This window comes from Cynara cardunculus, assembly GCF_001531365.2.
Source record: "Cynara cardunculus var. scolymus isolate 2C chromosome LG 5, CcrdV1, whole genome shotgun sequence".
NCBI classification, from domain to species: Eukaryota; Viridiplantae; Streptophyta; class Magnoliopsida; order Asterales; family Asteraceae; genus Cynara; species Cynara cardunculus.
In genome coordinates this window covers 27,718,761-27,732,209 of record NC_037532.1, presented here as the reverse complement: position 1 = coordinate 27,732,209, position 13,449 = coordinate 27,718,761, and the positions used below count along the sequence as shown (strand labels likewise).

Genomic DNA, 13,449 nt, shown 5'->3' with positions numbered 1-13,449 from the left:
CAAATCTTCAATTGCTCTTGAAGATCAACGTTAAGCATTTCTGCTTTCGATTTGCCATTGAGGGCATTGTAAAGGTCAACTGTCAGCGTATCCAGGACAGAAAGACTAGAAGAGGAAGAGGGTTCATTTAGGAAACATACCTGAGTAGAAGAAGAAGATGGCTCAAAGAAAGTAGATGCTTCTGAAGATCCTTCATCTGCATCTATGGCCATCAAGCAGATATAGGCTTTATTCTCTTCACCTGAGGATGATTCATCGGATGACTCAGCCCAGCCATGCTCTTTAGCAATAAGGCCTTTAGCCTTTCGCTTGTTGTTCTTCTTCTTCCTGTACTTCTCTTTCAGTTTTGAGTATTTCTCATCTTTGGTCCTGAAGGAGGAAGGAGCTTTAGAAGATGGCGTCGCGGTCTTCTTTGATCTGCATTCACCTGCAAAGTGTCCGGGCCGGTGACAGTTGTAGCAGACAGCTGAAGCCTCGTCTATTATTTCAGACTTTGGCTTTTCCCTAAGGGACAGCTAAGGAGATCTGTGGAAATTGCTCTTACTGGTGAACCTCCTAAATGACTTAGTCAAGAGTGCCAGGGACTCATCAAAATCTGATAAATCAGATTCTGGAATGTCCTTAGAGATAGAAGAGTCTATCTCTGTGATAACAAAGGGAGGAAGAGAATAGACAAAAGAAGTAGAAGAAGTTTCAACTGAAGAAGCTTCAAAAATAAAAGCCAAATGAGAGCTTTTCATTTCCCTGGAATCTTTTACAAGATTCCTTTTCAGTTGACGAGATTGCTCATGGTTAAACAGAATCCCGTATAAAGTAGAAAGAGAAAGAATGGACATGTCATTTGACATCTTGAGACACATGGAAAAGGTGTCCCAAGACTCAGGAAGACATTCTAGAAACTTGGTTAAAGTTTCAGAATTAGAATATTCCCTGCCGACAACCCTAAGATCAATAAGAAGGCAGTTAAATCTTTGATGTACTTCAGACAGCATCTCAGACTTTCCATAGAGAAAGCTTTCATACTGTCTTACTAGATTGATCTTTCTGGTCTCTTGAACCTGAGTGGTTCCTTCATATTGGACATAAAATGTGTCCAACATGGATTTAGAAGTTTTGAGTTTCATCACTGAGTGATAAATATCATCAGGAAAAGACATAGCTATTATAGACCGAGCACGTGTGTCTATAGCTATTTTATTCTTGTCTTCATCGTTCCATTGATGTGGGAGCTTTGGAATCTGCCGTTTAGGAATCGCGGCAGTCGTAGCTGTTGCTGGAACAGCCAGAGCAATAGTAAATGGAATATATGGTCCATTTTCTATATAATGTGGAATTTCAGGATCCACACCTTCAAGAAAGAGGGACATCCGGTTCTTCCAAAGACTAAAATTGTCACGGACAAACCAGGGAGGTTTGGCAAGAGAGCCATTGTCTTTTGTGCGTGTGTTTGTAAATTGTAAAGCCATTTGTAAGCGGTAAAGTTATCTAAGAAAGGAGATAAACTAATACTGAAAAAAGCTAAACAGAAAGAGAGAGAGAGAGAGAGAGAGAGAGAGAGAGAGAGAAAGCATTGCTCTGATACCACTTGTTGGTCCCTTGAGGGTCTACAAGAATAGTAAAATAGTTTATAGAAGGGGGGGATGAATACAAACACAATATTTTCAAATTTAAAATATATATTGATAAAGAAGATCAATACAGATTTTACAAGATTGTTTGCGGAAATATAAGGTGATAAAAACCTATCTAAACATTCTTTGGTTACACACGAAATCTTAGCAATACAAGAAAAGAAATGCTGTAAAGAAGATCATTTACTTAAGCTAGAAAATGCTTGAAGTAAGAATTAGGGTTAGAGAGTGAGTTGCGTGCACTCTGCATGGAGAAGAAACACTTCTATTTATACCCAGTGCATTAAATGTTCATTTAAAGCAATATGGTAGGGTTAGAGTACATGTCAAGCCTTAAGAGGAAGGCTTGTCCTTTGCTACAGTGAATAGTACAAAAAACACTATTCATGAGCAGACATTCATACCTAAAGTTGGTGGACAAAAGAGTCAACTAGTCGGCTCTGTACCGTACCAACTTTCATAAGGGTATGGGTTTGTCTTTTGTGTGCATAAGGACAAGACAACAACAATCGTGCTAAGCAAGCTCCTTTGATCGCTGAATGCTGGAATGACCTGAAAGTCTCTTCATCATTCGCTGAGGCTTGAGCAGTCTTCACACATATGTAGACAGACTTGTAATCACTGAGTATCGTTTCAGATCACGTACTCGCCAGTCTCTAATCTCCAGTTTCAGTCTACGACATTTGCTGAAGGTTCTTTGGTGTGAGTGTAGTTTTCTTGAAGTATCGCTGTTTCTGATAGATTTACAATACAAGTTCTTCAGCGATCACTGAACATGCTCAGTGAAGATCGCTGGAACTAAAAAGACAGAAACATAAATACAACATATAAGTGAAAATGGATTATCATCAAATCACTGAGAGAAAGGATCAACAGTTAGTAATTTGAATCTCATATTCAATTAATATTTGTGTATTTTTTGGGGTAAGGGGACGGAACCTCGGAAAAATTTATTCATATAATGATAAAATTACAATTACGAGAGACATACCCCAAGAAGCGGGAAAAAGAAGTGCATTCCAAGGATATGTTTAGGAAAAACACTAAGGGGCTGTTTACCAAATTTTCTATTAAGTCCTGTATGGATAAATTTATCTGTCTGGATAAATTTATGTTGTTGTTTACTTTTCTATTTGAATCAACAGTCTGAATGATAAAAATGACCAATTTACCCCTGAGGATGAACTACGCGCTATTTAATAAATGAGAACCAAAAAAACGCAAACAGCAGCTACGGTAGCAACAAATATTAACAGGTAAGCAAATACTAACAGCTCTAGTTATGTCCCCAAGAATTTCATCCTAGAGTGATCATTAACAAGTAAGCAACACATCTTCCTTGATGGTGTAACCATAGCAAACATTAACAGGTAAGCAAACAACAAATATTAACAGGTAAGCAAACATGAAATCTCAGCAAATAGCTTAAGCAAACAGCAGCAAATCCCGACAGCAAACAATAAAAATTAACAGCAGCAAACAGCAAACAGCAAATAGCAAAAATTAACAACAGCAAATACCGATTAGGGTTCTTTGGAGGAGAAGTATAGTAGTTACGTTTGGAGAAGAAGAGGGCGTCAATCGATGAAGAAGAGAGCAACAACCGATTAGGGTTCTTTGGAGGAGAAGAGGGTCGTCGATCGATAGAGAAGAGACCTTCGATTAGGGTTCTTTGGATCGATGGAGAAGAGACGTCAGTAGGGTGTTTTGTTGAAAGAGGCGCGACAATAGTGTAAGGGTAGGGCAAGTCTTTTGACTTGGCTTAACCTGGACAACGCAGGTTTTTCATCTGGGCGAATAAGCCCATTTCTGAGCGAATAAGCCCGAGGTAAACAACCTATTTTGTCTGTCCGAATAAGCCAGTTTATCCACTAAGCTCATTAAGTCTCAAGTAAATAGGCCCTAAGTAAAGGCTTATTTCTAATAACCAAAATAGCATTTATAAGCCAACAGACCCAAATTGACAAACTATCCAGAAAACTTATGGAGTGGTAAGCCCAACACCAGCATTTTGGCCCATCCTGAAGAAGCCCAACAAATGCTCTAAAAATAATTATGATATTAAGAGATTGAGAGAGTATTCTTGGAACGTTAAACAAATTCTTCTATTTATACTCCAAAATTTCTCCAATAAGAACAAACTGAATCTTATCAAGTGCTACAACTGAGTTCTTGAAAGAGAATAAATATTATCCAAAAATTTCGTTTCCAACATGGACACCAAAATATTATTCAATAAATAGTATTTTATATGTTTTAAAATAAATGTTTATATTTCTATTTTAATTTGTTTCAAAATAATTATTTAGTTTTAAAGATAAATCGTCTGTTTTTCTATTTTTCTTAATTATGTAATGGAAAAGAAATTCTTTTTTTAATTATTTAGGGTAATTATTTAGTTAATTAAAAAAATATAATACGTAATTCTATGTCTGGTGAAAACAAATATCAATAAATATACGATAATTTTTGTCTTCAGGATTTTTTTCAAAAGTTATAATCACCAAATAAAGATAGATGGCACATGAACTAGAATTAAGGGTGCTTAAAAACCCGATGAACCTAATTCAACCCAATGTGAAATAATTTAACACAAAGCAATACGATGTCTAATCGAATTGTAAAATTTTCAAATTGTAGGTATTGGATTGATATTGGGTTACTATTATTTGAACTCAACCCGACCCGATGAACCCGATATGTATTTATTTCTTGGATAAAATATGATTGTTGAATTTCTATCAATATATACATTAGACAATTACACTATCACGTATGCTCTTTATATACACATATTTTCAATATATTCACATCTTTATATAACTCATTCGTATATATATTCATTAGCTATAAACATATATGTGTAAATTGAGAAAATTAACTAAATGTGATATACGTAAGAAATATGGATAAGTTGTATCAAATGGTTGATGATGAAAAAGAAAACTAGTAGATAAATAACATATTTAATGTTAGAAAAATATTTTAATGTACGTACCAAGGTATCAACCCGACTAACGTATACGGTTTAAGTTGAGTTGGTTAAGATTTTTCAAACCGTAAGCATTAGATTGGGTTGTTTGAACGTGTTCAACCCGATCAACCCAACCCATGAGCATCCCTAACCGAAACTACCAAATTACCACAGGAAATTAACGAAAGCAGTATGAAAAGACTAAAATGCCCCTGAATGTGTTGCTTATTTTCAATCTGATGCCACAAGTCAAATGTATTTGTTGTTCTTCTTCTTCTTTGTTCCTGTGATTATAATAATCATTTAATTAAACAAATGTTTCATTAAAAAAACTTGAAACAAATCGAAGATGATCAGAAGAGGCACAGAGGGAAAGAGATCATCATCGTCTTCTTCTTCTCTCTTCTGGTTTCCCCAATTGTATCTTAAGCTTTCTGATTAAAATGGGATTTTGGGGGTTGTTCGAAGTGGCATCCATGCCGATATTGCAGGTGTTGATCGTAAGTGCAATCGGAGCTTTCATGGCTACTGATTACCTCAATCTTCTTCCTACCAACACTCGCAACTCCCTCAACAAGGTGATTCCTCAATCGATTTACTATTTTCTCAATGTTCATTGTTAATGGCGGATCCAGGATTTCGATATTAGGGTTTCATCAGTTTCGAAGAAACCAGCATTTGCTAACCGTAATTATTATTTTACTATAATAATTGAAATAACATAAATTATCTATATCATATTATAAGAGGTATTTGAGATTGTTTATTTGAAATAACTTATGTTTTTCTACAAAAACACTTATCAATTTATTATAAGCCAGAAAGGTTTAACTTCTTTAAAAACTTCTTATTATCGGTTTGGAATCGGTACAAGTTGTTTATCTAAACACTTAAAAGTGCTTATTACCGTTATCACCCCGAAATAAGTCAATAAGTTATTTTTATAAGTAATCTCAAACACCCTTAAAGCATTTGACAAAAATCTTAATACAATTTTTTATACATGAAGTACTGTTTATTGATGTATATTACTTAAATTCAAGATTATAAGTAAATTATGCATAAGTACAACTTATTAAAGTTTCATGTAACTAACTGCAGATAAATATAATTAAATAAAAGATAAACATCTCATTTTAAATATAAAAAATTTAAAATATAATTAGGATATTCATTAACTTCAAACAAAATACTTAATTATTATTTGTATAAAAAAATATTATTAAACAAAAAACAAAAATTAATAATTAAAGAAATACACAAAAAATGGAGAAATTTTAAATAGTTAGTTTAGTATTAATATCAATATTTTTTTCAGTTTTTTTATCATATCATCATATTTATATTTTATTTAAAAATAAAAACATTACGCTTTTTCAAAACCACATAAAATCGTATTATAACATCGATCGAGACAAAGAAAAAGAAACATTAAAATCGAGATGTATTTTGTTACATTGTACAAATACCATTCTAGTTATGTTATTATTATAAGATAACTGTTTTTGTTTTAAATAACATAATTTATTATGGAAAAAATAGAAAATTAAGTAATAATTATGTTTTGCCTATAATAATTGATTATATAATATTATCTCTATGTTATAATAAAATAAATAAGTTATTTTTTTATAAAAAGATTAAAGATAGTTTTAGATTTAAAATCACAATATTTTGGTGTTATTACAGATAATATCGTATTATAGCGGTGAAATAACGGACAACCGTCACGGACAAAATAATGGTTTATGAATTGCAGTGTCTCATAGCAATACTGGTAATAGCGGCCGCTATTATCGCAATTGAGTTTGTCTTTTCAAGCCCTTTTTTAATAAGATAAAAATAGTCCCAACTCCCGACCTTTGAAAGCCCAGTTGGGCTTTAGGTGTGAAAAAGGGCCTACTCGGGCTTTCGGTGCTTCCTTAGATCTAAAACTCCGTTATCCCAAAATCCCCCTTTCCATGAAAGAAGATAAATAATTACATATGAATTAAATATAATAATAGGGAGGGCTAAATCCACCCTTATATAGTTATATGTTGCTAAAGGGAATTGCTATATGCGTTTTCTTTAATGTCAAAATCAGGTCAGATCATGCATTGAGATCCTAAAAAAATGAGTTTTAATATTGATTTGAATGAGGAGGGAATTACTATGTAGGGGTGTATTTAGCCTATTCAATTGCTAAATATACCTCTACCTACTAATTTACTCCTCACACACATTAATAATCAAGATTTATTTTTTACATTTGTAATATATGATTTGACTTGATTCTGACATAATATGTTTTCATCTGTTTGATGGGACATAATTTGACAGGACACAATAGTTACTGATAACAGAATTTTATTCAACAAAACTTTTGCATTTGAATGCTTTTAGAATGATGGTTAAAAGAATCTTTAATATTTGCAGATTGTGTTTGTGATATTTACTCCCTCACTTATCTTTGCAAGCCTTGTGGAGACTGTCACTTTTGAAGACATCATCTCATGGTAAAAATCTGTTAATCCTCATTTCCTTCTAAATATAGAAATATACATTTACTTATTTTTGACCTAAAAAATAGACATATATTTCTATTTCGAAATATATATCGTCTATGAACACCCCCGTTTACACTTCGTTAAGCAAATACGACTCCATTTACCAACGATCATACGTATTGAAAACATGACCCGTGATAATATTCTCGAGTGTTTTTATTTCTAAGGATATAATGGTCGTTTCACATTCGTAGCCTACTAACGATGTAATGATCACCGGAAAGCAAACCTGATATCTTACCGATTGAGCTACTACAAAAGATTTACCACGTCCTACGTTGTGTCAAAATTAAAAGTGAAATGACTAATTACCCACTGATGTTATGTCCATGCTAATTAATTAAAGAGAAATGTTGCATATCCTGTTAATTTGGTGCATTTTAATTTTTTTGCAGGTGGTTTATGCCAATAAATATTGGATTGACATTTTTATGTGGAGGAATATTGGGATGGATAGCAATAAAACTAATTAAACCAAAGCCTCACTTGGAAGGCCTCATTATAGCTATGTGTTCAACAGGTACATTTCGGGTTAACATCAGTCGGGATCAAATGAGAACAATCATCAAATAAGAGAACGTGAGAATAGCCAAATCACATGTATTTTACATTAAGCTCGCGTGTAAAATCACATGTGATTACGCTCCAAGTCACCCTTGCTTTGATCGTGTTTCTCGTAATCTCATGTGATTTCAAACATGTGATTCTGCAGTGACATTCTCAAACCTGTCAGAAGGTCATGGATTTAAAAGAAAAAAACATGTAAGAACGGTCTTTTAACCAAAGAACCCTAGGAAATTACGTGTACGTTGTAAAGCCGAGGAGTCTTGATGCACCGGGGTCGACTTTTTAACCGTTAGATTTTGGTTGTTTAGTTTCTTCACTTGCATTCTCTATGGAAAATTTAGGAAATTTTGCAAATCTTCTGTTGATTATGGTGCCCGCAATCTGCACCGATGATGGCAGCCCATTCGGAGATCATAGCATTTGTAAGGCTAAGGGACTCTCTTATGCATCGTTTTCCATGGCGGTAAGCCTGTTCTTGGTTTGGTTTGGTTGGTGATTTTACCAAACCGTTTGAAACTCTACTTTCGAGCAGGATATACTTAGTTTGGTTCGGTTGGTGATTTTGCACAGTTGGGTAGTTTCTACACATGGACATGTACTTACCAGATGGTCCAAGGCTCGGCTTTGAGGTTCAATGCAATGAAAGAAACCGAGAAATTATTGAATGTGGCAAGTAACGACTTGGATACGAATCAAAACACCCGTCTTCTAAGTAGAGAAGATCCTGATCATATTGATGGAATCACGCCTTCGTCAAACTTGACTAGCAGCGATACTGAAAACCAGCATGTAAGAACTTCTTCACTTATATTCTCGAGCCTAATGCATCATCGTTATGCAATTGGCATGAGTGTCCGGGCGCACACCTAGACTAATCCCAAGGGGCCCTGAAGATAGCAGCCGGTGGTCGAACCGGTTACCTATGGGGAGGACCCGCAAGGCCTAGCCTTTGTTTGGCAGTTGAGCTGGCCCGAAAGGTTAAACCTGTGGAAATATAAATGCTTAACAAAAGCAAGCTTATCGTCCACGTCTTTGTTTGCAGATCGTGTATCAAGGTTCATCAGGGAATGAAGCGAAAAAAGATGGGTCGTTTTCGGATCGATTAGTAGAAATACTAAAGAAATTACTAGAGCAACTACTAGCTCCGCCGACCCTTGGCTCTGTAAGTGTAACGTTCTATCCCACGTTGGGGTGTTAATGAGTTGAGACAAGTAACAGGTTGTTTGAGCTCGACTCGAGAAATTCTATCAGGCTCAAGCTTGGGCTTAATAACTTTTCAAAGTTGTGCTCGAGCTCAAGCTCGAATACTTTTCCAATGTTCGATCTCGAGCTCGATTAACAAATTTGAGTTATATATTATACCTAAAATTCAAACTTTATAAGCTCATTTATGAGCTCGAACTCGAGATCATTAACTCGTTTATCAATTTGAGCCCGCTATATTTATATTTTAATTATATGATTTATGAACATGTTTGGCTCGAAAAAGTGTGAGCTCGAATGGCCCATTTCGGCTCGACTCGACTCGACTTGACTAGAAAAATTTAATCGAGTTTTCAAACGAGCATAGTTCAACATTGATGTTATGGAGCTCGACTTGTTAAGTTAAACGAGATTTATTTTGTGTTCCAAATCGAATCGAGAATTAATTAGCTCGAGTAACTCGTTAAAAGCTCGAATCGTTAAAGCCCTTTCCTATGCTTACATAAAAATACGATAACCTTTAGTTTGCAGGACTCGTGTTCGGGGCAATCCCATGGGTAAAAAGCCTTTTAGTCGGTGAAAAAGCTCCTTTACGAGCGCTCCAAGACTCCATAACGTTACTCGGGTACCCATAATTCAAATTTCCGTACCGTTAAACCTCTAAAATTATAACGTATATGAAATATTTGATTTTGATGTTTTTTTGTTCTTGTTATAGGGATGGAACCATACCTTGTCTCACTCTTATATTAGGAGGAAACCTCACACAAGGTATAAAATGGATTTAAAATTGGAATTGTTTCGGAGATTCAAATTTTAACCATTAAATTGTTACAGGTCTACGAAAGGCAAGCATGGGGCCCACGATCGTTATGACGGTCATCATTGTTCGTTACTTGATTCTTCCCATAATTGGCATCGGTGTGATCAAAATGGCGGCAACTCTCGGGTTGCTTCCGTTGGATCCCCTTTTCAGATTCGTGTTGTTGATCATGTTTGCTCTGCCTCCCGGCGTGAATATCAGTAAGCATTAACAAAAATATCTAATGATCCGGTGTGCGTGTTTGAGTAAAGTAAGAACGAGTGTTTGACTTTTGAAAGTCAAACAGGCTACGTTTCGACTTACCGATATCGAATTTATAGGATTTTTTTTATGAAATTAAGAGAATGAAATAACGCAGGTACAATGTCACAGTTATTTAATGTTGGGCAAGAGGAGTGTGCGATGCTTATGATGTGGACTTACTTGGCTGCTGCTTTTGCACTTACAACTTGGTCAACTATTTATATGTATATTTTGTCATGAAAACTTATGTCACATGATCCATTTGTTCTTTGATAGTTGTTTTATTTTGATTTTGAATTTTAAATATAAATCATGTTCATGTTCATTCATTTAACTTAACTGAACAAACGAACAAGAACGGTAAACGAACGAAAATCTTTGTGTTCGTGTGCGTTCGTTTAGAAATCATGTGTGTTCGTGTTCGTTTATGTTCGTTTGTTAACATGTTAAACGAACGGGCTAAACGAACATAAATAAATATTATTTGAATTCAAAGTAAATAAATAAAAGATTATATATTAAATTTAATATATAAACAAACGTAAACGAATGGAACTCTTGTTCATGTTCGTTCGTTTAACTAAATGAACAAAAAAAAATTATTCATGTCCGTTCATTTATTAAATAAACGAACTTCCTGTTAAACGGTTCGCTGAACTTTCGGTTCGTTTACAACCCTAGTATCAATAGGAGGTTCAAATAAGAAACTTAAATGTTGTGAAAAAAGTAAGAAGTGAAGGTTTATATGTGAGTATGTGAATTCATATGAATAATATGTGATCTTGTTTTTCAAATGCATTTTTTGATAAGATTTATATATTTTCACTATTGTAATTGCCACTGTAGCACGTGTGTGACCAGCAAAACTGATGCTTGTATCATAACACAGATATTCATTTAACAAAATATAATATAAGCGGACCCTACTTCTTACCATTTCTATTTAATAGTCAAAAATTGAAGGGCTCCAACTTAAGAGTAATTCAAGTCAAACAACATGATTGGTTTTATAGATTTTAGTTTTAGTCCTCAAAGAAAGATTGGTCACACACAAATACATTGAACTTGTAGCTTTTGTCATTTGAGTGTGAAATCTAAAATGAATTCTTTGGGACAATTTTAGTCCAAACAAATAATAGATTTTGGGGTTCCTTCTCATAGGTCATTATTCGAGTCTTTTTTAAGAGGATTTTTTTACTGTTATTTTCAGGGTTTTATTGGATTAGTTGATGTCGCAAAGTGACCCAACCACACATTCAACAAAAAAAAGTGGGGTTGTCTATTTAGTAGTAGAGATGCAGAGTATCCACTTTGGATTAATGATCTTGGGCCTGGTCTGTCAACTAAAAATCCAATTTAGTTTTTAGACGAGTGTTAGGTTTAAAGCTAGGACTTGGTCTGGGACCCAACAATCCTAATTGGTTCTTGACTAGTCAGAACAAGAGCAATGGTTTTTTTGTTGTTTGCTTAAAAAGGTGGATCTGTAGCTTCCATAAAAGCCTAATCTTCAAAACTGGGTTTTTGATCAAGCTTAGACAATTCTTGAGTTTGGTCCTTATCCGAATGTTTGACTCTTAACCGGTCTTTAGTTGAAAAATAGGACTGTTGCACGCATAAAGGACCAGACCAATCTTTAAGCAGTCTTTTTTGATCCGGGACTCCAGATTTGGTACTCTGGAATTTTGTGTACGTCTCTATTAGTGGTCACATTTGACCACATTAGAAGGTTAATTTAGTCGATCATGACCATCAAATTTCTATTTTTGGTTGTGCTTTATTTTAACATACGTTAGCAATCAATACAATTTTGTATGTCTAGTACGAATATTTAATATGGATATATTTGTACACATAACGTATTTTTGCTAGTTGATGTTTCTTGCTTTCCTCTTGTTGTAGTTGTTGTCCTCATCACTTCCATCGACTATCTTTATTTCTTTTCATATTGATATCTTTTTGACACCCTACACGAGACCAGTTATCTTTATTAACCATATTCATATCTTGAAACATGAATCTGATGCTCAAAATTGTCATTAAATGAACGTTGCTTGGTTATCAACAAATATGGGAATAACTAGTTGTCACAAGTCTTACTGTTGGCTCATTTTAGGGCATGATTGTGTGGTTTTATATCAACAAAAGTATGGTGACAAATCCTATAGCATCGACAGTCGTCACAGTAGACCTTTTGGGTCAATATTGACACTTGCTGATGAAGGTCATGACAATTCTTACATGTATATAATCCACACATGTATATACTTATGTAGTGTTTGGTTCGCGGATTCTGAAGGAATCTGATGGAATTAATATGTTGAATACATTTGACCAAATTTCATTCTCTTGTTTGGTTCATTCTTTTTTGAGGAAAGAATCTCTAAAATCCATCAAATTCCACAAATGAAGGATTTAAACATTCGATGACATAGATGTGGTATTAAATATTAATATTTCATAATTTCAAATATAACCTTAACCTCAAGTATACTCTAATCTCAAAGAAAACAGCCGTCACCATCCTTTTCTTGTCTTCTAGGTTTTTCCCTGCTCTCTCATCTTCTCCATTGCAACACCAACTCACCACAGGTTCGATTTCTCTATTCTCTATTTGATTTGGTCTCAATTTCTGCTCGAAAACTACATATGGTTTTGGTTTCTACTCGATTTGGTTTCGATTTTTGCAAGAAGGGGGAGTCTAAGAGAATGTGTATCTCAAATCAATTTAGTAATGTAATTTGGTTTATGGTTATTTTTGGGTTATGCATTTTATATTGTTTTATATATTATATGATTATTTCATCAAAGTATTTTTAGTATTAAGACAAAGTTGTTCAAAATTTTCAAAAAAGGGTATTTTGATCATTTACCAACATTTCGTTTCAATTCCAAAGCTACATTCTGTAAACCAAACAGATAAATTCCAATTTATTTAACATGTTCCATTTCAATGTTTGACCATTTAATGTCTGTCAACCAAACAAATAGTCAAACATTATAACATTCAATTCTAATTCGTTCAAAATCAAATTTCTTTGACAGATTTCATTTGATCCAAAAACATTCTATGAACCAAACGTCACCTTAGGATTATTTGGTTCGCATAATTCAAATAGATTTGATGTAATTGAAATGACAAATTCCTTGATCATGTTTGGTTCGCGGACTGAATTGATTGGATTCTGCCGAATTCCACGGCTAAGGGATATTATCATTCCTTGACATAAGTGAATGACTTGAATTTCATTTCATGGCAAATGTTATAATTTGGTTTTTTAAAGACAACAAATAATTTTTGCATCCAATTTAATTAACACCCCCAACCCCATCACCCCGACCACCCTTTCCACCCCCCACCACACTATTCCCACCGTACGCCAACATATCCAACCCCCATCGTCATCGTTACCATCTCCATCATTGCCAATTAGTATTATCATTCCACCACCTTGACCCACC

At 34.4% G+C, this 13,449-nt stretch overlaps 1 protein-coding gene across 1 annotated transcript; it reads left to right on the top strand.

The window, feature by feature from the left end:
* Window positions 1-5,048: 5,048 nt before the first annotated feature.
* On the top strand, window positions 5,049-10,255 carry LOC112513501 (protein PIN-LIKES 7-like). Its single transcript, XM_025119784.1, has 10 exons — window positions 5,049-5,183; window positions 7,024-7,103; window positions 7,550-7,674; window positions 8,063-8,184; window positions 8,292-8,510; window positions 8,764-8,883; window positions 9,449-9,549; window positions 9,643-9,695; window positions 9,762-9,947; window positions 10,106-10,255. Exons 1-10 carry the CDS (start codon window positions 5,049-5,051, stop codon window positions 10,228-10,230), a joined length of 1,266 nt encoding a protein of 421 aa, XP_024975552.1. The 3' UTR covers window positions 10,231-10,255.
* The last annotated feature ends 3,194 nt before the right edge of the window (window positions 10,256-13,449 follow it).